General features: G+C 34.1%; 1 protein-coding gene across 1 annotated transcript; it reads left to right on the plus strand.

Moving 5' to 3' along the window:
* Nucleotides 1–13: 13 nt before the first annotated feature.
* LOC110461606 (solute carrier family 23 member 2-like) lies at nucleotides 14–23,022 on the plus strand. The gene is made up of 13 exons (XM_021515145.1): nucleotides 14–124; nucleotides 5,936–6,159; nucleotides 6,847–7,004; nucleotides 10,371–10,459; nucleotides 10,924–11,033; nucleotides 12,213–12,311; nucleotides 12,425–12,600; nucleotides 14,346–14,466; nucleotides 15,615–15,771; nucleotides 16,103–16,356; nucleotides 16,891–17,164; nucleotides 18,035–18,130; nucleotides 21,870–23,022. Exons 2-13 carry the CDS (start codon nucleotides 5,962–5,964, stop codon nucleotides 22,064–22,066), a joined length of 1,929 nt encoding a protein of 642 aa, XP_021370820.1. The 5' UTR covers nucleotides 14–124; nucleotides 5,936–5,961; the 3' UTR covers nucleotides 22,067–23,022.
* Nucleotides 23,023–24,059: the final 1,037 nt, after the last annotated feature.

Consider the following 24,059-nt stretch of genomic DNA (forward strand, 5'->3'; position numbering starts at 1 on the left):
GGAGACCTTATAATGAGAGACTGCGTGATTTGGGCACGCACTGGGCGAGACCTGACGGACAGATGACGGCCCGAGACTGCTGCTACTGAGTGAAAGCAATAACTAGCCTACATCACGATTACAGGTAAGTTTTTGAGTTGCTTCGGTACTTTAGGCACACGTGCTTCTTCCATGCTTCCATAAAATGATTACTTGATATAGAACGTAAAAATACTAATACTAGTTCTACCTACCTGTAACACCTTGTGTTATTTCACACCAAAAATGCATTATGGTGAGCAAAATGTAAAAAATAATTGGTTACAAAAGTTATTAATTCTAAAATTTCCTTTGAAACAGTGTCACTTCATGATATCGCCTACAATAACGTGTTATAACAACACTGTAAGGTACGATCATTGATTCTATTGATATACATTGATTAAACAAGTAATGCACACATTTTGCTTTACTTGATCACATTGAAAACCTCAAACATTCACCAATTCAGCATGAAGTATACTTATCGCCTTCGAGATGAATAGCATGCGTGCTATGCCGGAAATGCTTCCGCACAAAGGAGTTCCTGACAATTTAGCATCATAACACTTTTTCGATAAAAAAAAATAATAATTATATGTGCATGTTAATACAATTATTTACTACATTAATGTCCACACGAAACACAAGAATTACTCTGCTGGTCATTAAATTATTCATATTCGGTGCGGAGCAAAATCTCTAGTTTCGTTTTTGTGAAACCATAAAGAGAGAAGATAACAGCTCGAAGTTAATGTCAAATCACTGTTATAGATTCCCTGGTAAATAACCATTCCTTGGTTTATATTGACAGCTAGTTCCTTGACAACGCACAAGACTGAAAATGTGTAGTACATTTGAATGGATCGTTTGTATTTGCCCAAAATTTAATTTGAACCTTTACACACTCGAAAACCAAAATGGCGGCGCCCATAAATATGCAAACGATCACATTCATTTTAGTCATGCTTATTTAACGAGTAGTTGTAATGCCATCCATTGGTAGGAAAACCTCGATAAGTGTATATTCTATTTGCCAATTATGTTTATATTTTTGAAATACGTGTAATTACAACAACTGAATTTTTCTTCTAAATATCGCGAAAGGTGCTGTCTGAAACACACTAATCAATGGATTTTAAGATAATTTGTACGTGTTTAGGATGTTTAATTATGTCCAAGAAATCTTGAGATTGATATCTTGTTATGGTGTAAATGACTTGCAATAGCTCCCTATCAATACTAAGAAATTAATCAATTCAATATCATCACAGTTTCTCACACATAACAGTTTACATGAACCTTAATAATAAAAATCATTCTAGGCTCTTATATACCGCTTTATCCCAACCTAGCTCGTTGGTCGTCTCAAAGTAGTTCACAAATTATTATCCGTGGTTATAGGGAATTCGCAACCACCCAATACCTTTCTCAACTCCCTGGGGAGCATACAGCCAGAGCTGCCTTCGGTCACGTGCCTGGCGTCTTACCACTAGACTAACGTGCCTTAAATTTATAATTTCGCATTGAGTTGCTGTGACATAGTATTACACGATATGCATTTATTTCAAGATATGTACATGTAGAAACAACACATAAATACTATTCTACCTATGTTTCTAATTTTGCCTAACAATGGTGATTTACCGCTACCGTTTTTTCTATTGTGTTAACAATGGTAGGGCGATTAATATGTTTTCACAACACTTTTTGCAAGCCAATGCATGTAAAACATAGGTGTTATATAATCGGTGTGAACCGATACAATCCACCACAACTTGTACAATTGTATAACCTAGCCAACAGGCTTATTGTTTTAAATATTCTAATATTTTATTATAAGTTATAACGACAGTATAATCGAATATGGGCACTGGATCCGAACAAGCAAATGGTTGGTTAGATGCGTATTTCTTATATATATTATAGGCAAAGCAGTAGTAACGACAGTGCAGACACAGATATCTGTCATTTTTTAGGGCGATCCGCCCATTTTTCAAGACAGACACATGAGATTCTACGTATCATATCATTCAACACATTTAAGCAGTAACTATGAGACAATAATACAACAAAAACTATGTAACAAAAACAGAGTAGTTACGTATGTGACGCATGCTGTTGTAATTGCACATCCCCTCGGTAAGCTGGTAACCGAAGGCCTATTATTGTACAAAATTCATCTTGAATACGTAAGGTCAAGTGAATTCATGCGAAAATTCTGAATAAAACTAGAGAGAAAAAACACATTGTACTCAAATCTCCTGTTATATTGTTTAAATGAACCTATCTGGAAATCAACTTTACTTTTGACATTTTCTATCTTTTATTTCTATCTTTATTAATTTATTTTGGTTGAATGGGAGACGTTTTTATGCTGAAGAGAGTGCCTATGAATTTTCCCACACGTCTCCATGTGGCACTGGCTATTGCGGAGTCGTTTATCCCGGAGTTTAGGTTATTGACAATTAAAAACGATACATATATAATTATATAAGGACATTTATTTTCATACATCAGCAAATGCACAGGAATAAATGGTTAAAAGGCCCGTTAGGTCTAATCCGATAATGGTAAAAACAACACGGATAGCTTGACATCATACGTCATAACAACACAGAAAGCAAAATGCAGAGTACATACAAAGACGTATATAATATTAAATAGACATGTCAAGTTGTCTATGCTGTTTCTAATTCTTTTCACCCAGTCGACATTTTGACTAATGAATCTTCGGTCCAACAGGTTGAAACTCTACACCAGAGGTTTTATAACGACAGACTGCTGTGTACAATACTGGTTTTGTATACCACAAGTGCTCTGACTCAGTTTTCTCTGCCTACATACGTGACACCAGTCGATACATGTGCATGTACTTATGGCCATGTACATATGGATAGGTCGTGTTGCCTAGTTAAACCTTGTTATGCACAATTTCATAACCATAGGATATAATCTAGTAGTGGATTCATTTTCTCCTATCTTTCACAGCCGTTGTTTTGGAACTACATATACACATTACCGTGACACCAGTACGAGAAAGTTGAAATATCACATTATGTAGGTTAAGGAGTTTCAATACATAGAGCAAGGATAACTCGACAGACCCTACACTATCGCTTGTCTTTGTCTAGTTAACAAAAGGCAGTAATGATCGCTCAACGGCATAGATTGTCCTTATATCTGCATAGGTCATTTAATGACTCGCCTCCATGTGTGTTGTGTAAGCGTGCATGTGTGTTGGATGCAGAGTATGTTGGTGTAATTATCTCTTTGTGATAGCGCGGGTCTGATGTCGACGTTATAGTGCTATCTCACCGAAGTACCATGCCGAAGGCACCCAACCGAGCATTCATTTCGGTCACATCATACTGACAGTTACGTATAGAGCGATTGGCAGTAGTAAGCTGTAATCCGAAAAGAGCTAGGGATTTCGACCGGAAAATGAGCTATAAGATAATGGGCGCCCATTTCAAAGACTTACCTAGTATAATGTTTTATATGTCGTTTTGATATATAACTCATTGGTGATTTTTTATGTTCTATTCATATTTCTTGGCAAAAATTATACAGTTGTGTGACCGCACAACGCACCAAAAATAGCGTGCGCACATCATGCATGAATCGTTCACACACCGTCCGCACAATATTTGCATTCGTTTTTGTCTATAGCTCCCCTTCACCGGGGTTTTCACACCCCGACGATACAAGTAAGTCCCCCGAGAAAACTACGGTCGAGGTACAAACCTGTGTAGGTTAGATAAAAAATGTCTGTATACAATAGCATTTTACTTAAATATTGATACATTCATATTTATGTGTGTTTTACAAGATTGAAATCTCAAGCATGACTGTTACGGACCATAGCAAGTGTTAGTCCATAAATATTAAACATTTTTTTGGCATATTTATCGGTGAACAAATGCTACAATAGTGGTTTGGTGTTTACTGTTAAACGTTGCTACTATAATGTCAAATGAGGAGCTGTCGGTTTCATAATTCCCGCAAAGAAGAACTGCGAGAAAATATGGCAGTCGGCCAGTTCAGAAGCACATTAAGAATATTGGATAAAACCTCTTGTGAAATAATAATTGCGTCGTTGGCAGTTTCATCTGTCGTTTATGGGACTATTTGTTTAACGTGTAGGCGAGCACCCATCCCGCAACTAACCACGCTCGTTGATGCTGAACTAGTGAGCGCGTCCCAGGGTTACACCATATCGCAGGAACGTTTAGCTTGTCAGTAAGACAGGATTTCCCCTTTTATTCGTAACATGTAGTTGTTACATTTAATGTCGCTGTACTTTTGCTTACAGCAAACACCTATATACCACATATGATAGAAATTGGTCAATATCATACTCACAGCTAGCAGAGGTCGCTGCTGCCAAATGAAAGTTTCTTGCACATTCGGACACGCGCACCAACAATACATTTCTGATCATTGCAGAATTTCATTGGACCCAGACTATCAGTTTCTGAGAAATTTGTCGGAAAAATCACGGCTAGAAAAAGAAAAAGGAGAGAGAGAAAATAGAAAACGAACCAACGGGAAAAACAATTAGTTCCAAAACTTTATTTTGGGGACTTAAATTGAATAAAAATTCCCGCACCAAGTGAACAGCTGATCGACCAAACGCTGAAAAGAAGGCTGAACACTACTCCCCAGTACTTAAGTTGCATAATAAATGTGTAAGGTTGGTAAGAACATGGTTGTTAAGATGTTTTCGGGCGAGAAATAGAAACTGTCTTACGATTGATAGTTAATTTACATTTGTGACAGCGACATTTAATTATATTACCGCGAGAAAATATAGTTAATATGGCCAAGAAGAGGGATATCATATAAATTAGTATAACACCTGTTTTATCCTGTTTTATGATTGGTCGAGACAAACTTTTCATTCACACATAGAAAGGTGTTTCCCAACGCCCTAGCTACGAGAGACAGAACGTGTCAGTGAAACTTAAAAATATTTTTAATGAACTTTTGAATAAACTATTAACTGTATTATTTGTTAAAGGTTCAGACATTGCCCCTTTATGATTAAATTTTATGTTTAATGTTAATGTCTAGTGAAGGAAACTTGTCAAAGAAATTGTAACCTCTCAAGTATTTTATAAAAACACGCTCCGCCATAACGCTAGTTTTCTTGTTGTAGTTACAAATTTGTTTTAAACGGGTGAACTTATGTAAATACCATAATATGTGTTGCAAAAGTGGAACAAAACAGCCACTTGTTTTGCCGTCGCTTCATTTGAACGTTTTACTTAAAATCATTGCAATAAAGATACAGTACCATTCTGATTGGATAATACTAAGAATGATCTATTTACTTGTGTAGGTATAAAATTTTGTTTATCTTGACTGCAGTGAAGATAAAATATTTTACAAACGGCGAATTCATGATATTTCACTGGTGAAATGTAATACATAGATATATCCTAATTACTATATTTTGGCAGATAGTATGCGGCCTCAATTTCCAAGAAGGCTTTCACGCATGAGGAAGCAACTGAAATGGACAAAATGTTTACAGATCAAACCCTGCGACGCGACGCGTCGCTTAGGGTTTTGAACAAACATATCCCTGACAATTTAATAACATTTGCAAATGTCTCAGTCAGCTATAATTACTTGTCATGACATTGTTTTCCCAAAATACATAGATGCTTCATTTGATTGTCACATCCCAAATGAACTACATTGTATGATTCTAACAATCATATCTAAATATGAAGAAAGACATGTGGTCGGGCAGATGCTCCCTTACTTTTTCACGTCCGATCGGATAAACAAAAAAACGGCCGCCCGGGGTAAAGGCGAACGTGCTATACACTGCGCCACAAAACAACCCAGTTATGATATTCCAAGCACAACTGTTCCTATAAGTGTTCAGTTTATGTTTGTTCAACAGGCTTACTAAAGATACATTCAGAAGCAATGGGCGAATTCAAGATGGATGACCTGTCTGCTACCAGGAATAAAGGTGACACAGCAGAAGTTATCACTATACCAGAAAACGGTTTGCTACCGGAAGTCGAAAAGATTACAGTAGAGTATGCAGATATACCAAAGAGGTTGCTATTCAATGTTTCTGATCGGACACCATTTCACATGGCTATTTTCTGTGCCTTCCAGGTAATAACAGCAGTACATAAAACATGTAAAATACCATGTAAATGAAGGCTAATTTGGATATTTTCTTTCCTTTTTATCACGTTCCTGTTTTCTGTTCCTTTTATGTATTTACGAATCTAACTTTCGTATCTGTTTTTGTAATACTAGTAATACAGACTGTCAAGAAAACAGTTGGTTTGAGATTCGTCACATGTCACTATTTTCTCCCACAGCTACTACAGGATTTTCTCACCAGCGAATCATTAGATAAATTTTCAACCTGGATATGATTTCATTGGTCGATATTTAAATTTTGTCGTTACATAAAAATACTTTGCGACCTCATCTTCCATTGTGATGTAAATAGTCGTAGCGAGTGGCCCACATAAATAATAAATATACTTGTATATATATTTCCAAGTTAAAAGTACAATATTTTAGATAAAGAATCTGAACTGTATGGAAGAAAAGATTTGCACAAACATGAATTGTTCAAGTGAGTTGATTAAATGTATTACTTGGTCGTAGATGTATTTTGTTGGTGAATAGACATCTATGATTCCTTCTATTTCTAAAATGAGAAATGTTAAATACCTTCTTTGCGTAGAAAATCAATGAAGACTTTTACCTCGATTTGGAAACAAACCGGATAATTCTTGGATGCTGTCATAATATGTTTTGTCCTTTTAATATATTTTGTCTTTTCAGCAAGTTTTGATAGTGTTGTCAGGATCGTTAGCCGTATCGTCGTTCGTGGCGGACGCAGCATGCGCTGATGAGTTCCCAGACATAAAGGCAGACCTGCTCAGCTCCACTATGTTTATGAGTGGCCTCACAACTCTCCTTATGGTTTTGATTGGTTTTAGGTAATTCGTATTCGTGCTATAAATCCATTACACTATGACAATAGTTATTTTTCTGATTGCTCTTGAAACAGCTTATTAATGAAGACTTTCTGACCGAGAGATCGATCAGAAATCATGTTTCGATATCTATACCAACAGTTGAAGGGATATACACGATTTCGACTTTCCTTTCCTGAACTTTACCTTTTTTGATAGCAACAACCCTAAACACCCTATTTACTGTATTCACAGGCCGCAGTCGGTATTGTCCTGTTTTTCTGTTGTTGAAGGATAATAGTAAAATAAAATGTTATTTAATTTAATAGCAATAATGAAATACAACATGTGTGTAGAGCCCTTTATAATTTGTAAAATTACTTTAAAGTGCTTTACAACACATATGGATAATATTATTAGTTAAAATTGATAAAAAAATGCATGCAAATTACCATAATACGTTAAGTAAGAAGGTAATCATGTGAACATGAATATAAATGATTATAAAGGTTGGTGTGTACATAACGTCTGTTTTACAATCACAAACACAACTATTAGAAACTGTCGGTATATATTTAGGATATCTTATGGTTTCCTATTGAATGTTATAAATTTTATGTTTCACAAATCAGTTAAAATATCAATATTCTTCAACGAGTGTGAAGCGCGAATGAACGGAGTTTTCTGCAATACAAATGGAAGTCATGTGTTCCTATTTGCATGCTTGATTTTACGCGAAAAAATATGCAAAATTTATATTTAAAATGTATCTTTGTCTAAGATGCTGGTTTTTTCAGGCTGATTTGTAAATTTGCAATTATTAAATTTATTCTTTATGCACTCATTACGCTGTTTATGACGTTAAATCCCACCTGTTTCATTGCAAATTACGAATGGTTTCGTTTCGAGTAATGGTGTTTGTTCAACGTGTGATGATGTTTATTTTATGCTGTCTTCCTCTATTAAATTTTGTTTTTACGTCATTGTTTATTGTAAAGCGCTTGTCGAATTGAAGTTTGTGGGTTTTCATGCACTAATCTGAACAGACAAAATAAGTCAACTGTGCACTACGTCAGAAAAGATTAAATGGACAGGTTTCCGTGAAATGAATAAAAAAAACATCTCGAAACAAATATCTAACTGCACAATAGTACTACTTTAAAAACAAATGTAAACGTCTTGCATTATTTAGGACTAGGGGCACTTGGGTAGATAAGAAAGACATTATTGTTACATTTAACGTGAAAGATTAAATGTAACCAAAATTGTTGATACATCATAGTGGAATATATAACTCGAGATACCAATTTGTTGGTAAAAACAATTACACAATGCCGAAGCGGCTTTCATTAATGTTTGTTTGATTGTTTGTTTAATGACCCGTGGATATATATGGTCATTTAGGGCCAGATAAATCTCATTGATATAGGGCGACTATTTGAGGAATCAAAAATAAAATCATATTTTAAAAAAACTCATATATTATTTAAGTTTAACACCAGGACCTACTTAGAAAGTCGAAATAGTGCAAAGGGGTTAATGCATTCGTTTTAAATTTACTAATCTTACACTGGGGTTAAAATCTATATACGGCAGTTTTATGTTGGTTTGCCGGCAGTTTTATTAATACTTTCCTCAAGATTTTCTCAGGATTTTTTATTATTTTGAAAATATATATCCATCTTCTCTTCTTCACTTTAAAGGGACATCACGTGAGGAGACATATTTTTTTTAATGAATGTGTTACCTCGCTATCCCCATATTCATAGTCCGTTCCAAATGTCCAGTTTGACCACTTGAATTGTTCGGGAAAGCCCTGCTAAAAATAGCGCCGATAACGTCACCTGACTAGGCAGTAAACACAAGTGGTGCGAGCGAGATGAAACGGTTTCCAAAGGGGCCCCCAGAGAGGGGCCGTCAGGCAACTGCAACTTCCCACCGCACTATGAAACCAAGTTATATGATTTCTAAGTCCGTATTCAAACTTATTGAACAGTAATTATTCATCATTAGAAGTTAATTGCACACTTGCCAATGTTCAGAATTTAAATTTATTTAGCTTTAAACATAAATTTGTTGCCAATAAAAGAGATGGGGCACAAGTTTTTTACAATTTATCACAGCCTTCTCCCGTCATACATTTACAATTAAATGTCAACAATGATAATAGGCATAAACATAAAGTATATATATATAAATATATATTGAATTTAGTACCGGAATGTGACATCTGTACAGGGCTAAACACCTTTCTTCAACCATGGGACAAACCTTTCTGTAAAAAGTGCATATATGCAACGACAAACTACACGCGTATGAAAAAGAGAAACGTTTGTGATTTTTTTTTATTACATTGTACAACTCAATATCTTTGGCCAATTTTTTTTTCTATATCATGCATAAAAATGTATGTATAATCTCTTTCCCACTTTCACTGTCTCCATACGCTAACACTTAGTAATGTAGGTTTCTGACGACAAGATATTTTTTTATATATTGCGTCGTTGTGCCAGAGGAAGCCGGGTATTCATATTAGTACTTATTTAAATCTTGTATGTAAAAACAAACAAAAAATCGTTAAATTCAGCAATATAATTAAATCATACCATTTTACTGAACCCGGTTATATTATAAATTATGTAAATCTAAAAGCGCACGTACATATGTATCTCATTTGACTCCGATCACGAGTACCGACACAGACAGAATACGCCGTGGCCATCACAACAGTTAACCCTTGGAGGGCCTCATGACAAAATCAAACTAACCAGTCACTTATCCTTTCCGTTCGCATAAACCACTGTATACATGCCTATTGACATATTAAACTAAGTTCATCTGTGTTTAAACTCAGACAAAGATACTAGTGAGGTTAATAGTTTTAGATATTTATTCATAACATAAACAGCGCTAGCCTTTCTGTCGATTCCATTTCAGCTTAACCGGCTATCTGAAGGAATACATGCACCGTACTAACTGCTACGGCAGTTATTTTCTCCTTTGAATACTTCACACCTGTAATAATGATTCCGTAACGAACTCCTTGCGCTATCTTTTGACCATTTGGCAACTTTTCGCTTCGTAGCTGACACGGTACAACACTTTTCTTTGGCTTACTTCACACGGCCAGTTATTTCGTTTACAAAGAAATGGTGTGCAATCCGCATGCGCTAGTAGAGGGAAATCCCTGAACAAAACGTTGGTCAGACAGGTAGAAATACCGATGATTATCTTAGATTTAATCATTTTTTATGAATCTATTTCAGCCAAATCCGATCGTTATTTTCCATAAGGAGTCTCACTTGATATGTTTATGTAGTATTTGAAAAAAAAGAAAAAAAAATACTTCAGCGTGATGCCCCTTTAACACATACGTATTTACCTCGCCAGGTTGCCCGTGTTTCAAGTATCATGTGCGGACTATGTTATACCTTTGATGGCCATACGATCGCTCAATAAGGATTTATGTCATATTTCAGGTAAGTCATTTTTACATTTTAATATGTTATATTGTTTCATATAATACTAATGAATTATTTTCATATATGTCAAAAAGCAGTTTTGTTTTATGTAAGGTAATGTTACAGTACTTGATTGGACAGAATCTTAAGTGTAAATGAAAATATTGCACCAGGGACTGAAGATAAATAAAAAAAACAATCAAAAAGCTAGAAAGCTTTGTCATCAACCCTTGTTTATAACGTTTGTCGCAAATCTTACTGGCCCAAGGAACATTAAACGATCATAAGTCTAAAAGTCTCTTAAATTTTAACTAAGCAAACACAAATAAGGTCATGAAAAATAGAAAGAAATAAAAAATATATTTTTATAAATCACAATTGAAAGTTTTTTTAACTTGCACTGTCAGCTTCAAGATTGTTTCATGATCCCGGGGCCTGATGTCAATAATAGTGTTTAATCACGAATATGTTTCTTATTTTAGATTCACAGATAAACAACTTCACCATATCAAATGGTAGTTATATTCCAATAAATGAAACAATGAACATTGTTGATCTGAAGAGGGAACTTGCATTTTCTAAGCTTCAAGAGGTAAGCCCTATTTTGTTATAACTGTTTTCTTTTTAGATTGTACTGAAGGTATTCCATGTAACAATGTATCATATGTTTTGTTAGTGTTTTCTTCTGATGTGTTATTTATTTTTGGTGAGTGGAGAGATGGTATTTCCAAATACAAGTGTAAAATAGGAGATTATAAAAATGTTATTTCACTACTGGGAAGTCAGAGAAAACGCTATATCTTCACATGTGATGATAACAGTTCCTATAGTGATTTATTATTGAACATAAGAAAGGTATTATCTTAACTGAATCAAAGCTGCATATTTTTTGCACATCTCTGGTGCAAACTTTAAAGCATTTACATTATTACCTTGTAGATTACATTCGTAAGCAATTCGTACCTGACAAAACATAATTGTATAGCGCAGCCTTATTGACAAATATGACGTCATGAGAATAAAATCCAAAATATTATATCATTAACACAAAAGGAACAATTGATCAAATCACACATAATTAGTTAATATCAAACTTACGCGATAAATTAGCAATGTAATTCACATGATCACATTTATGACATTTATACAAATCTGATATATAATTTTTCTTTGCAATTTCTCTTTTGCAAGATGTTGTGGTATTGAAACTAACAAATGCGCAATTCTTATTATTTAAAGATGACGTTACAGTAAACTCCTTGATACCACAATCCTTCACCGCTTTAGATTATATGTACACTGTAGATAGATAATGCAATCGGGTTAAAACACATACTTTTCCAGTAACTTTATTTTGAATGTTTTTTGACTTTCGTTTTCCTACAGGAGAATTCCATACAAATCTTATTTTGCAATAGATATATTGATAGAATCACTTTATAGAATCAAAAACAAAATTCAAATATGTTTTTGTCATCGATGAAAGTTACGTTTATCTTTCTATAAAGAAAGGGCAATGCTTTAAGTCGGAAAGCATTAATAGAACTCTTGTCCTCTCGATTGTTGCAGTTGCAGAGACACTTTTGTACTCCAAATAAGCTTATAATAACAAATTGCAATATTGTACTGGTTCGCTAAATGCTTATATTTCCTATAAATAACGACTTGATCGTTCTAACAAATGCATATAAAGTCTTAATTTTATTCATCTAGTTATAACATAACGAATATATCTTAACTATTCCTCTAATAACATTAACGTATTTGATAGTTTCAGGGTTGTCTGATCCTGGTGGGCGTGATTCATTGTCTTGTCGGGTTGACGGGTACAGTTGGGTTCCTCCTCCGGTTCGTCGGACCAATCACCATAGTACCTACTATTTTACTCAGCGGTATATTTCTGTCCAGAGCGACTGCCAAATTTTCAAAAGCTCACTGGGGTATATCTAGTGTGTAAGTAANTAACGTATTTGATAGTTTCAGGGTTGTCTGATCCTGGTGGGCGTGATTCATTGTCTTGTCGGGTTGACGGGTACAGTTGGGTTCCTCCTCCGGTTCGTCGGACCAATCACCATTGTACCTACTATTTTACTCAGCGGTATATTTCTGTCCAGAGCGACCGCCAAATTTTCAAAAGCTCACTGGGGTATATCTAGTGTGTAAGTAAATATACTTATCATTGATGTTTGTGTTTAAAACAACAGGGCAATTTGTCTAAACCGAATACTAGAGTTTCAGCTTTGTTTATTTTTTTAACTGATTGATGCAATTTACATTTGTGTCATATTTGCTATTCTTAAGAGACAAAGAACGTACCAGTAATTATTGGATAGAATGAAAACAAAGTAAAGGGGTCATACTTTTGTATAGGATTGAGCCTACTGAGTTCTATACAACAAAACCTAAACCTATGGAGGATATGCCTGTTCATTCAAGACGGCTTATCAGACTCTATTGGAAAACTCTTATATTGCCAAACACGAGGCTTGCCGAGTATTCGACATCTTAAGAATCTTTCCGTTAGGGTTCATATATCACATCTCACCTCAAGGTGGTCAAATATTTCTTTTCTCTTACCATGTTTACCCTGTACTATACATAACGCAATGTTGATGTTACAGATTAATTGCTTTGTTTAAGGGCGTGCACGCTTTGTTTACGTTACGTCACACAATTTTTCCCCCGTCTCAACTCTAGGATGTGATAAGGATATCTCACACCGGGAAATGTGTAGATACATCCGTCCAGTAAAAGAGAAAAGTATATCTCACATCAGGAAAAAGTGTGGATACATCTGTCCAGGGGACCAGGGGAAGTAAAACGGAAATTGAAAATTGATCTAAATACTGTTCTGTTTATAAAGTGGTTCAATTTATTTGTTATTACGTCGTGTTGTGATTCGGTTTGTAACGCTCTAGATCTCTATATTGGTGAAACTTACAAATAGAAATCTCCTGGACACAACATATACAAACTATGCTGGTGTATTCTTATCAAACGGATTTTGGTTATTAACAATAAATGCAATCAAAACTTTGTGAATAGGTTTTGAAGATCATACAAAACACATTAATCGTTAGTTGTTGCAGTAAAATTCAGTGTTCAAATGTTATTTGAGATATATTTTGATTCATTATCAAATTGATATCAACATATTCAGGTTTGACATTTTTATATAAATCCAACATGGGGTGATTAAGTCTGTGTTTTTGTTGTGCTTTGCTTATTTTGTTCTTAATCTGAATCACTTAAACTTTACAAGCAATGTATGAATCTGAAGCGATTTATAACAAAATACACTTTTGTGTTTGAGCAACATTTGTCTCGTCAAAAAGTGGATAATGCAAAGTAATTTGGATGACACGTTTGCTATGCATTTATATCACAACAAAATACCTTCGGAATCATTGGTCGTGCTTTGTTTCTTGGAACAAAACCATTATTTTACTGCTGTATATGTATCATGGTAAACTATGTCACTTGTGATTAATATTCTTGCAAAAAGAAAACAAAAGTTGGATGACTTTGTTATACATTAAGAAACCTTTTTCAAGTGTCATTACTTTTACCATCTCAATGTATTCCTGTAGTCAACTTAGTTTTGATTAAATGTATTTGATATTTTTTTAGGGATACAATTGACAATGTAGCACTGTAGTAAACTTAATCAAAGGCACATGCACAAATGAGCGCACTTTGTGATATTTTACACTTTTTAACATTTTGCAGTTATATTTTGGTTGAGAACAAATTCATAGCTTTACAAAAAGGATAAAATTACAATGTAATACAAATAAATCTGGATTATTTTTCAACTTCATCGAATGAGTCTTTTTAGGGCTTGCCAAACACTACTTGAAAAATGCTTTCCGCTAATAGAACATACTGCATTTACTCCGATTAGGACGGCCGGGACAGCAATACTGTTATCACTTTACCTTGGAAACAAGAAGATGCCTTGTCCAGCATGGTCCAAAGCAAGAGGTTTTTACTGGTACTGGTATCCTTTTCATCAAGTATTTTCGGTGATTACTTATTTGCTTTCATGTTGCTTTCCTTCAACCTATCGTAAGGACTCGTGTCTATTTTTCTGTCATGTCTTACTGTATGTACTCATTATTATAATCAACATTCATCGGTATTTTGAATGCTAGCTCCTTAACACATATCGTTATTATTCTTTCGTTTTGGAATGCTAATTGTTTTACTGGAAGGATAATAACGCCTTATTTCTATTGATCTTGTTTTGTAATTAGATACGGTTTAACTCTTCAGTTACAGGACAGTGGTATCATTAAATTTGTTAGTAAGGATCTTATTGTTCTTTCAAAAATAAATGCCTTTTCATATCTTGGTTGTATGTTGCTCTATGTAATCTTCTTATGTTGGATTTTGGTACGTTGATATTTAACCTGCCCTCAATTTCCGTTAATAGATGCTATACGGTTGTGTTGACTTAAAACAATGGGTCTCAGATTTTACGCTTTTTTGTTTATACCTACTCCTAATGTTTGTTGATAAAGACCATGGCCATCATGTTGTTAGTGGCCTTTTGCATTGGATTTAAAATAATTTCGTCTTCAACCTTCACGGCCACCTTACCTTAATTATATTGTCCATCTAATTGCAGTGTTGTCCTTTTCAACTGTACTAAACAGGTTTTGTTAATTTTTCTTTTGTTTTTGTTTTTTGTTTGTCTGTCAACCTAATCTGTTTAGCAAAATGGCTCTTTTATATTGCAGATGTTTACTGTCTTTATTTATATGCTGTCGTATTGTCATCAAATGTACAGCAAGCTTCTGTAATTATGTGGTCTGCTTACAAGTACATTGACAGTACAACAGTATACGTATGTAAATATATATAGTATATGATTATGAGTTTCCATTCCCGACAAGATCTATGAAAGGAATAAAAGGAATCATTTGCGCAGTATTCAGATAAGCTAAATAGAGCCATTTCGAACAATATCTGTGAAAGTCTCGTACAAAATAAAAACAAATCCATGAATTTTTCCAAAGACATAATGAAGGATTATTGCAAATCAATTAAAAATTAACGGTTTTTGCCATTTAAAGCAAAATTGCATGCTATATGGCGTATCAGTGATTATTCCAGCAATCAATTGATAAGTAAATGTGTCAAACATTTACGTTTTGTTTACATATTTCAGATTTTGATCGGTATATTGGTTGGATGGGGGATGTCGGCCATCATGACTGTGACAGGAGCATTGACGAACGATCCGGATAATTCTCAATACATGGCGCGTATTGATGCACGATCAGGGATCATTACTATGGCTACCTGGTTCAAAATGCCTTATCCAAGTTTGTAGTGTTAAAGGAATATGTTACCTAACTGCTATTGGTATCTCCATTTTAAAAGAGTTCCGTTCAATAAACCTGCAATTGAGGGACGATAACTGTATTTGATTATTTCAAGTTAATACCTTTGATCTTATTTATTTTCATGATAGCCGATTGTATGTTGAAATAATATTCAGAGATTTCTTAATTATTAATTCAATTGTAGTATGCAACGTAAGTGATTCATTAGCCAGACTGTTGTTTTAATTAATTTAGGCATTGCCAAAAATAGTTCGTGTAACAAACGAAAAGGATGTTCACATATTAATTATAGCTTGTTTGATGTTTACAGATAGGTTCGGGCCGCCAACTTTTAATGCTGGTATTTTCATCGCATTCCTTATCGCCACGGTCACTTCAATCCTTGACTCCATCGGCGATTACTACGCATGTGCGAGAGTGTGTAACGTGCCACCTCCACCACGACATGCCGTCAACCGGGGGATTGCCGTCGAGGGGTTTGGTAGTATTCTTTCCGGGTTATTTGGTTGTGGTCACGCAACTACCACTTCCGGCGGAAACATCGGGGCTTTAGGAGTAACAGGGGTGAATTATACTTTTGTTTCATCGATGGGAATGTAAATAAATGAACATTTATAATTTATATGTCATGAGCTAATAAGGATAAATTCCATTTACTTTTGTTAAAGGCTGTTCATTGTTTTTTTTTATTAAACTCATCATGATGCCTTTTTATTTCGTTATCCGTACCTGCGATTGCATTTCAAAGCGGGGACTTGACGTTGATTTTACAAATAGGGTGTCGACGATTTTATAAGCAAAAGAGATTAACTCTTCCGGAAGACTTGGTCTTATTACCTATGTTATTTGGTAAGGGTAAGCTATTAATCTTTCCTTTTTTATAGTTTGCCCATGTTCAATTATTCGGAGTTCGATTTATCATTTTGTTTGCACTTTGGTATTCTCTTGTTGTATTGTCTATGCATTCCGTGTTATTTTTCTATATTTTGTTCTTATATAATGAACAGACTCTGTTCATCCTCATGGTTGTTTAGGTCTCAAGCGAGGTAACCACAAAAAATCATCAGACTTACGAGTGTAAACTTTGTATGATTACAGGTAGCTAGTCGAGATGTGTTTTGGTGGGTGTCCTTGATCTACATCGTGTTCGGTCTCGTTGGGAAGGTCTCGGCTGTCTTCATTACCATTCCAGTACCTGTCCTAGGTGGCGCCATGATAATAATGTTCGGAATGTTAAACGGTATCATACTCTCTAATCTGCAAGTAGTGTCTCTATCCTCCACTCGAAACCTAGCAATCATCGGGACGGCTCTGCTTGTAGGTTTGATGGTACCTTATTGGCTGGAGGCCTTTCCCGACGACCTCAACACAGGTATTTATACATTTATCTCAAATAGGTTGCCATATTGCTGATCCTTTTTCTACAAATTTTTGTCTATAGATTAACTTTCACACAATTCAGCACAATATAGGGTCATCCACGAGTTAAAGGCAGTGCATTAATTTGTATGATTGTATTAACCACTTTTGCTGTAAAATGTTCTTTNAGCCTTTCCCGACGACCTCAACACAGGTATGTATACCTTTATCTCAAAATGGTTGCCATCTTGATGATCCTTTTTCTATAATTTTTTGTCTAAAAATTAACTTTCACACAATTCAGCACAATATAGGGTCATCCACAAGTTAAAGGCAGTGAATTAATTTGTATGATTGTATTAACCATTTTTGCTGTAAAATGTTCTTTTTGTAAATATCAGGCTTTAATGTGTTCTGTTATTATATCTGTAATATAAGGCGTTTAACTGTTTTTTTTTATTATATCTGTTATATCAGGCGTTTAACTGTTTAGTTATTATATTTGTTATATCAGGCGTTTAACTGTTTTGTTAGTATATCTGTTATATCAGGCGTTAATCTGTTTTGTTATTATATCTGTAATATCAGGCGTTTAACTGTTTTGTTAGTATATCTGCAATATCAGGCGTTTAACTGTTTTGTTATTATATCTGTTATATCAGGCGTTTAACTGTTTTGTTAGTATATCTGTTATATCAGCAGTTTACCTGTTTTGTTCATATATCTGTTATATCAGGCGTTAATCTGTTTTGATACTATATTTGTTATATCAGGCGTTAATCTGTATTGATACTATATTTGTTATATCAGGCGTTGATCTGTTTTGATACCATATTTGTTATATCAGGCGTTGATCTGTATTGATACTATATTTGTTATATAGGGAGTCATTATTACGACAACATTTTGAAAACTCTTCTTGTCAGTCCGAATTTGTGTGGAGGAATACTTGCCTGTTTTCTAGACAACACTGTACCAGGTGAGTTCACGTTTACCACATGCAATGTGGACAAGAACGTATGAGGCAGTTTCTTTTTACAATGTAAGAACGACATCAAGTAAAATGGACAAAGCAGTATCAGGCAATTTCTCGTTACGATGTGATAATAACCACAAAAGCACAGTGTACAAAGCAGTATTAGGCAGTTTCTCGTTATATAGTTAGATTGACAACATTCAAAGTTGACAAAACAGTATAAAGTCGTTACAACGTGTCACTTAACAAAGCAGTATTACATAGTGTCTCTTTATAACGTGTGTCTTAACAAAGCAGTATTACATAGTGTCTCTTTATAACGTGTGTCTTAACAAAGCAGTATTACATAGTGTCTCTTTATAACGTGTGTCTTAACAAAGCAGTATTACATAGTGTCTCTTTATAACGTGTGTCTTAACAAAGCAGTATTACATAGTGTCTCTTTATAACGTGTGTCTTAACAAAGCAGTATTACATAGTGTCTCTTTATAACGTGTGTCTTAACAAAGCAGTATTACATAGTGTCTCTTTATAACGTGTGTCTTAACAAAGCAGTATTACATAGTGTCTCTTTATAACGTGTGTCTTAACAAAGCAGTATTACATAGTGTCTCTTTATAACGTGTGACTTAACAAAGCAGTATTACATAGTGTCTCTTTATAACATGTGTCTTAACAAAGCAGTATTACATAGTGTCTCTTTATAACATGTGTCTTAACAAAGCAGTATTACGTAGTGTCTCTTTATAACATGTGACTTAACAAAGCAGTATTACATAGTGTCTCTTTATAACATGTGTCTTAACAAAGCAGTATTACGTAGTGTCTCTTTATAACATGTGACTTAACAAAGCAGTATTACATAGTGTCTCTTTATAACATGTGTCTTAACAAAGCAGTATTACGTAGTGTCTCTTTATAACATGTGACTTAACAAAGCAGTATTACATAGTGTCTCTTTATAACATGTGTCTTAACAAAGCAGTATTACGTAGTGTCTCTTTATAACATGTGACTTAACAAAGCAGTATTACATAGTGTCTCTTTATAACGTGTGTCTTAACAAAGCAGTATTACGTAGTGTCTCTTTATAACGCGTGACTTAAAAAAGCAGTATTACATAGTGTCTCTTTATAACATGTGACTTAACAAAGCAGTATTACGTAGTGTCTCTTTATAACGTGTGACTTAACAAAGCAGTATTACATAGTGTCTCTTTATAACATGTGTCTTAACAAAGCAGTATTACGTAGTGTCTCTTTATAACATGTGACTTAACAAAGCAGTATTACATAGTGTCTCTTTATAACGTGTGTCTTAACAAAGCAGTATTACGTAGTGTCTCTTTATAACGTGTGACTTAACAAAGCAGTATTACATAGTGTCTCTTTATAACATGTGTCTTAACAAAGCAGTATTACATAGTGTCTCTTTATAACATGTGACTTAACAAAGCAGTATTACTAGTGTCTCTTTATAACGTGTGTCTTAACAAAGCAGTATTACGTAGTGTCTCTTTATAACGTGTGACTTAACAAAGCAGTATTACATAGTGTCTCTTTATAACATGTGTCTTAACAAAGCAGTATTACATAGTGTCTCTTTATAACATGTGTCTTAACAAAGCAGTATTACTAGTGTCTCTTTATAACATGTGTCTTAACAAAGCAGTATTACATAGTGTCTCTTTATAACGTGTGTCTTAACAAAGCAGTATTACGTAGTGTCTCTTTATAACGTGTGACTTAACAAAGCAGTATTACATAGTGTCTCTTTATAACATGTGTCTTAACAAAGCAGTATTACATAGTGTCTCTTTATAACGTGTGTCTTAACAAAGCAGTATTACGTAGTGTCTCTTTATAACGTGTGACTTAACAAAGCAGTATTACATAGTGTCTCTTTATAACATGTGACTTAACAAAGCAGTATTACATAGTGTCTCTTTATAACGTGTGTCTTAACAAAGCAGTATTACGTAGTGTCTCTTTATAACGTGTGACTTAACAAAGCAGTATTACATAGTGTCTCTTTATAACATGTGTCTTAACAAAGCAGTATTACATAGTGTCTCTTTATAACATGTGTCTTAACAAAGCAGTATTACTTAGTGTCTCTTTATAACATGTGACTTAACAAAGCAGTATTACTAGTGTCTCTTTATAACGTGTGTCTTAACAAAGCAGTATTACGTAGTGTCTCTTTATAACGTGTGACTTAACAAAGCAGTATTACATAGTGTCTCTTTATAACATGTGTCTTAACAAAGCAGTATTACATAGTGTCTCTTTATAACATGTGTCTTAACAAAGCAGTATTACTTAGTGTCTCTTTATAACATGTGACTTAACAAAGCAGTATTACTAGTGTCTCTTTATAACGTGTGTCTTAACAAAGCAGTATTACGTAGTGTCTCTTTATAACGTGTGACTTAACAAAGCAGTATTACATAGTGTCTCTTTATAACATGTGTCTTAACAAAGCAGTATTACATAGTGTCTCTTTATAACATGTGTCTTAACAAAGCAGTATTACGTAGTGTCTCTTTATAACATGTGACTTAACAAAGCAGTATTACTAGTGTCTCTTTATAACGTGTGTCTTAACAAAGCAGTATTACGTAGTGTCTCTTTATAACGTGTGACTTAACAAAGCAGTATTACATAGTGTCTCTTTATAACATGTGTCTTAACAAAGCAGTATTACATAGTGTCTCTTTATAACATGTGTCTTAACAAAGCAGTATTACGTAGTGTCTCTTTATAACATGTGACTTAACAAAGCAGTATTACATAGTGTCTCTTTATAACATGTGTCTTAACAAAGCAGTATTACGTAGTGTCTCTTTATAACATGTGACTTAACAAAGCAGTATTACATAGTGTCTCTTTATAACATGTGTCTTAACAAAGCAGTATTACGTAGTGTCTCTTTATAACATGTGACTTAACAAAGCAGTATTACATAGTGTCTCTTTATAACATGTGTCTTAACAAAGCAGTATTACGTAGTGTCTCTTTATAACATGTGACTTAACAAAGCAGTATTACATAGTGTCTCTTTATAACATGTGTCTTAACAAAGCAGTATTACATAGTGTCTCTTTATAACATGTGACTTAACAAAGCAGTATTACTAGTGTCTCTTTATAACGTGTGTCTTAACAAAGCAGTATTACGTAGTGTCTCTTTATAACGTGTGACTTAACAAAGCAGTATTACATAGTGTCTCTTTATAACATGTGTCTTAACAAAGCAGTATTACATAGTGTCTCTTTATAACATGTGTCTTAACAAAGCAGTATTACGTAGTGTCTCTTTATAACATGTGACTTAACAAAGCAGTATTACTAGTGTCTCTTTATAACGTGTGTCTTAACAAAGCAGTATTACGTAGTGTCTCTTTATAACGTGTGACTTAACAAAGCAGTATTACGTAGTGACTCTTTATAACATGTGACTTAACAAAGCAGTATTACGTAGTGACTCTTTATAACATGTGACTTCTTCGCATGGTTGATAGTCAGGTCACTTCATCCATAATTTTAAAACAGACGTTTATATCATGGAATGGTGAAGGATCTGCACATGAATTAAACCACATTGGTGACATGACCTACCTTTTATATTTGGTGTGTTGATATTTCCCTCAATATGCCATTCCTTTTGGTAATGTATTCAATATAGCTTAACAAGTACATTCATCAATATAAATTTTATAAATCTTATTGTATATTACCCAGGTACATTGGATGAGCGAGGTATAACAGCATGGCAGAATCCAAGCAAGGGAGACAACTTGTTCCAGTATAGTGAAGGACTAGAGGTGTACAACCCTATTATACCAAAAACGTGGATGAAGTCAAGAGTCATGAAATACATTCCGTTTTTTCCGTATGAGTCGAAACAGGCGGTCAACATCAATGGCCATACTGAGTAAACATCTTTAAAAACATGTAGTTTTTCGTAAATTCGAATTTGGACATTTCGACCAATATTCTAACACTACCGGACTTGTCTGTAAAAGTAGCACATAAGCATATTGTATCCAAGAATATCTATAGAAAGATGGAGTATAGCACACAAAACAATATGGTATCCAGGAATATCTATAGAAAGATGTAGTATAGCAAACATAATAATATGGGAGTATAGCACACATGATAATAGGGTATCCAGGAATATCTATAGAAAGATGGAGTATAGCACACATAACAATAGGTATCCAAAAATATCTATAGAAAGATGGAGTATAGCACACATACTTATAGGGTATCCAAGAATATCTATAGAAAGATAGAGTATAGCAAACATAATAATAGGGTATCAAAGAATATATATAGAAAGATAGAGTATAGCACACATAATAATAGGGTATCAAAGAATATATATAGAAAGATAGAGTATAGCACACGCATTCAAACTTGTTTTGGTCCGATGTTAATAGTTTGCCTGTTATGTTTATATAAATTACTGTCTAAAAATACTTAACGTTTTAGAAATGTTTTGTTTTCAGCAACCTTATTCAATAAATTCTACTGAATTGGAAAAAAAACGTGCTGATTTAGTAAACAAATTCAAAGAGAACTGTCTCATTTAAAGCATATCAACTAATCTGATTGGGAACCTGCACTCCTGCCGCGCTCAGTATTCTAATGTCTGAAAACGGAATCTGATAAATCTCAACTTAGCACGGTTAAGGAAAAAATGACTCCAGAAGCAGTTGTGTATTTTTCCAAATGAATGTTTAGCATTCGGAGAGATAAAAACGGTCAGATAGACACAAAGACAGGAAGATAAGTTTATCGAAAGTGGGCGATTGTAAGTGGTTAGACATACTTTTGATTAAGGTTTGAAATGCATCTGTTTAACATTTGTTAGGGAATGTAACACAGTTCCGTTAAAATATATTCCATAATGCGCATTAGTCGCTACTTCTTGTCCTTGAGTGTTTTTAAGGGGAGGGGTAATGTCAACGTTTCCTTTTTATATTTTGCCCTAGTTTTATTGATTTTGAGTTCAATAATCCACGTTCTTGACAATTTGTTTAATATCTTGATATATTCGAGAAATTTTCCAAAATAAGATAAATAAACCTTTAACGATAACGTTTTGCATGATATGTTTTGAGTTAAGTAGCCCTCAATATTAAACTTTTTGTATATTGGAAAAAATTCTCGAGAAAATGTTCTTAATTTAAAAAACATAAACGATACTATTTTTCATGAAATATGTTGGGTTAAGAAGCCTTTAATATCAATCTTTATATATATTGGAAATACTGCCGTGTGTGCGATATTCTGATAAATATTAATATATTCTTCACATATCTCAATCGGACTTTTGTGATGTTTTCCGCTGATAATGCAATTATTATCGTATTAAATATCAGCAATGCGTTTGTGATTATTTGGTAAGTAATACTTGAAGTACAATCCTGAAAGCTGAAATTTAAAAATTGCATTGTGATATTATTTTGGCGTTTACACATAAGTTCATAATATAAATATCAGAAAGATATACAACACAGTTGCTTAATATATCCGTCATTCCCAACAATACATTCTCAAATAAACATATCTCTCTCTTCATTTTGAACAGTATATCACATATACTTTAAATCTTAGTTAGGCTCCGTAGGTCTTTAAATAGCCATGCTATCCGATATTTCAGAGCGTGTTCTAGAGCAATTCTTTCATAGGGAGGTAAGTTTATAGGTATAGTGTTTCACTGGCAGCAATACTTATACTCTGCCCATACAACACCTGCCATTGCCATAAAACATGAACTTTTGACCGCAAAACTCAGCTGAAATCACCAGTGAAACTGTATTTGCAGAAAGAAATAAAAGAAATAATGGCTGGTAGTCGGACATACGGCGAGGTTGACAATAAATAGGGAAATATCTTTGCAATCAACAGCTTTGGAAATCA

The sequence above is a fragment of the Mizuhopecten yessoensis genome, unplaced genomic scaffold (genome assembly GCF_002113885.1).
Source record: "Mizuhopecten yessoensis strain PY_sf001 unplaced genomic scaffold, ASM211388v2 scaffold10641, whole genome shotgun sequence".
Taxonomy (NCBI): domain Eukaryota; kingdom Metazoa; phylum Mollusca; class Bivalvia; order Pectinida; family Pectinidae; genus Mizuhopecten; species Mizuhopecten yessoensis.

Excerpts from the sequence above, each read along its gene's own strand:
- LOC110461606 (XM_021515145.1), top strand. The coding sequence starts at position 5,962 with ATGGGCGAATTCAAGATGGATGACCTGTCTGCTACCAGGAATAAAGGT. Across the intron at positions 11,034-12,212 it reads CATTTTCTAAGCTTCAAGAG|TTTCAGGGTTGTCTGATCCT; the intron begins GTAAGCCCTATT and ends CGTATTTGATAG. Across the intron at positions 12,312-12,424 it reads TCGTCGGACCAATCACCATA|GGTTGTCTGATCCTGGTGGG; the intron begins GTACCTACTATT and ends TGATAGTTTCAG.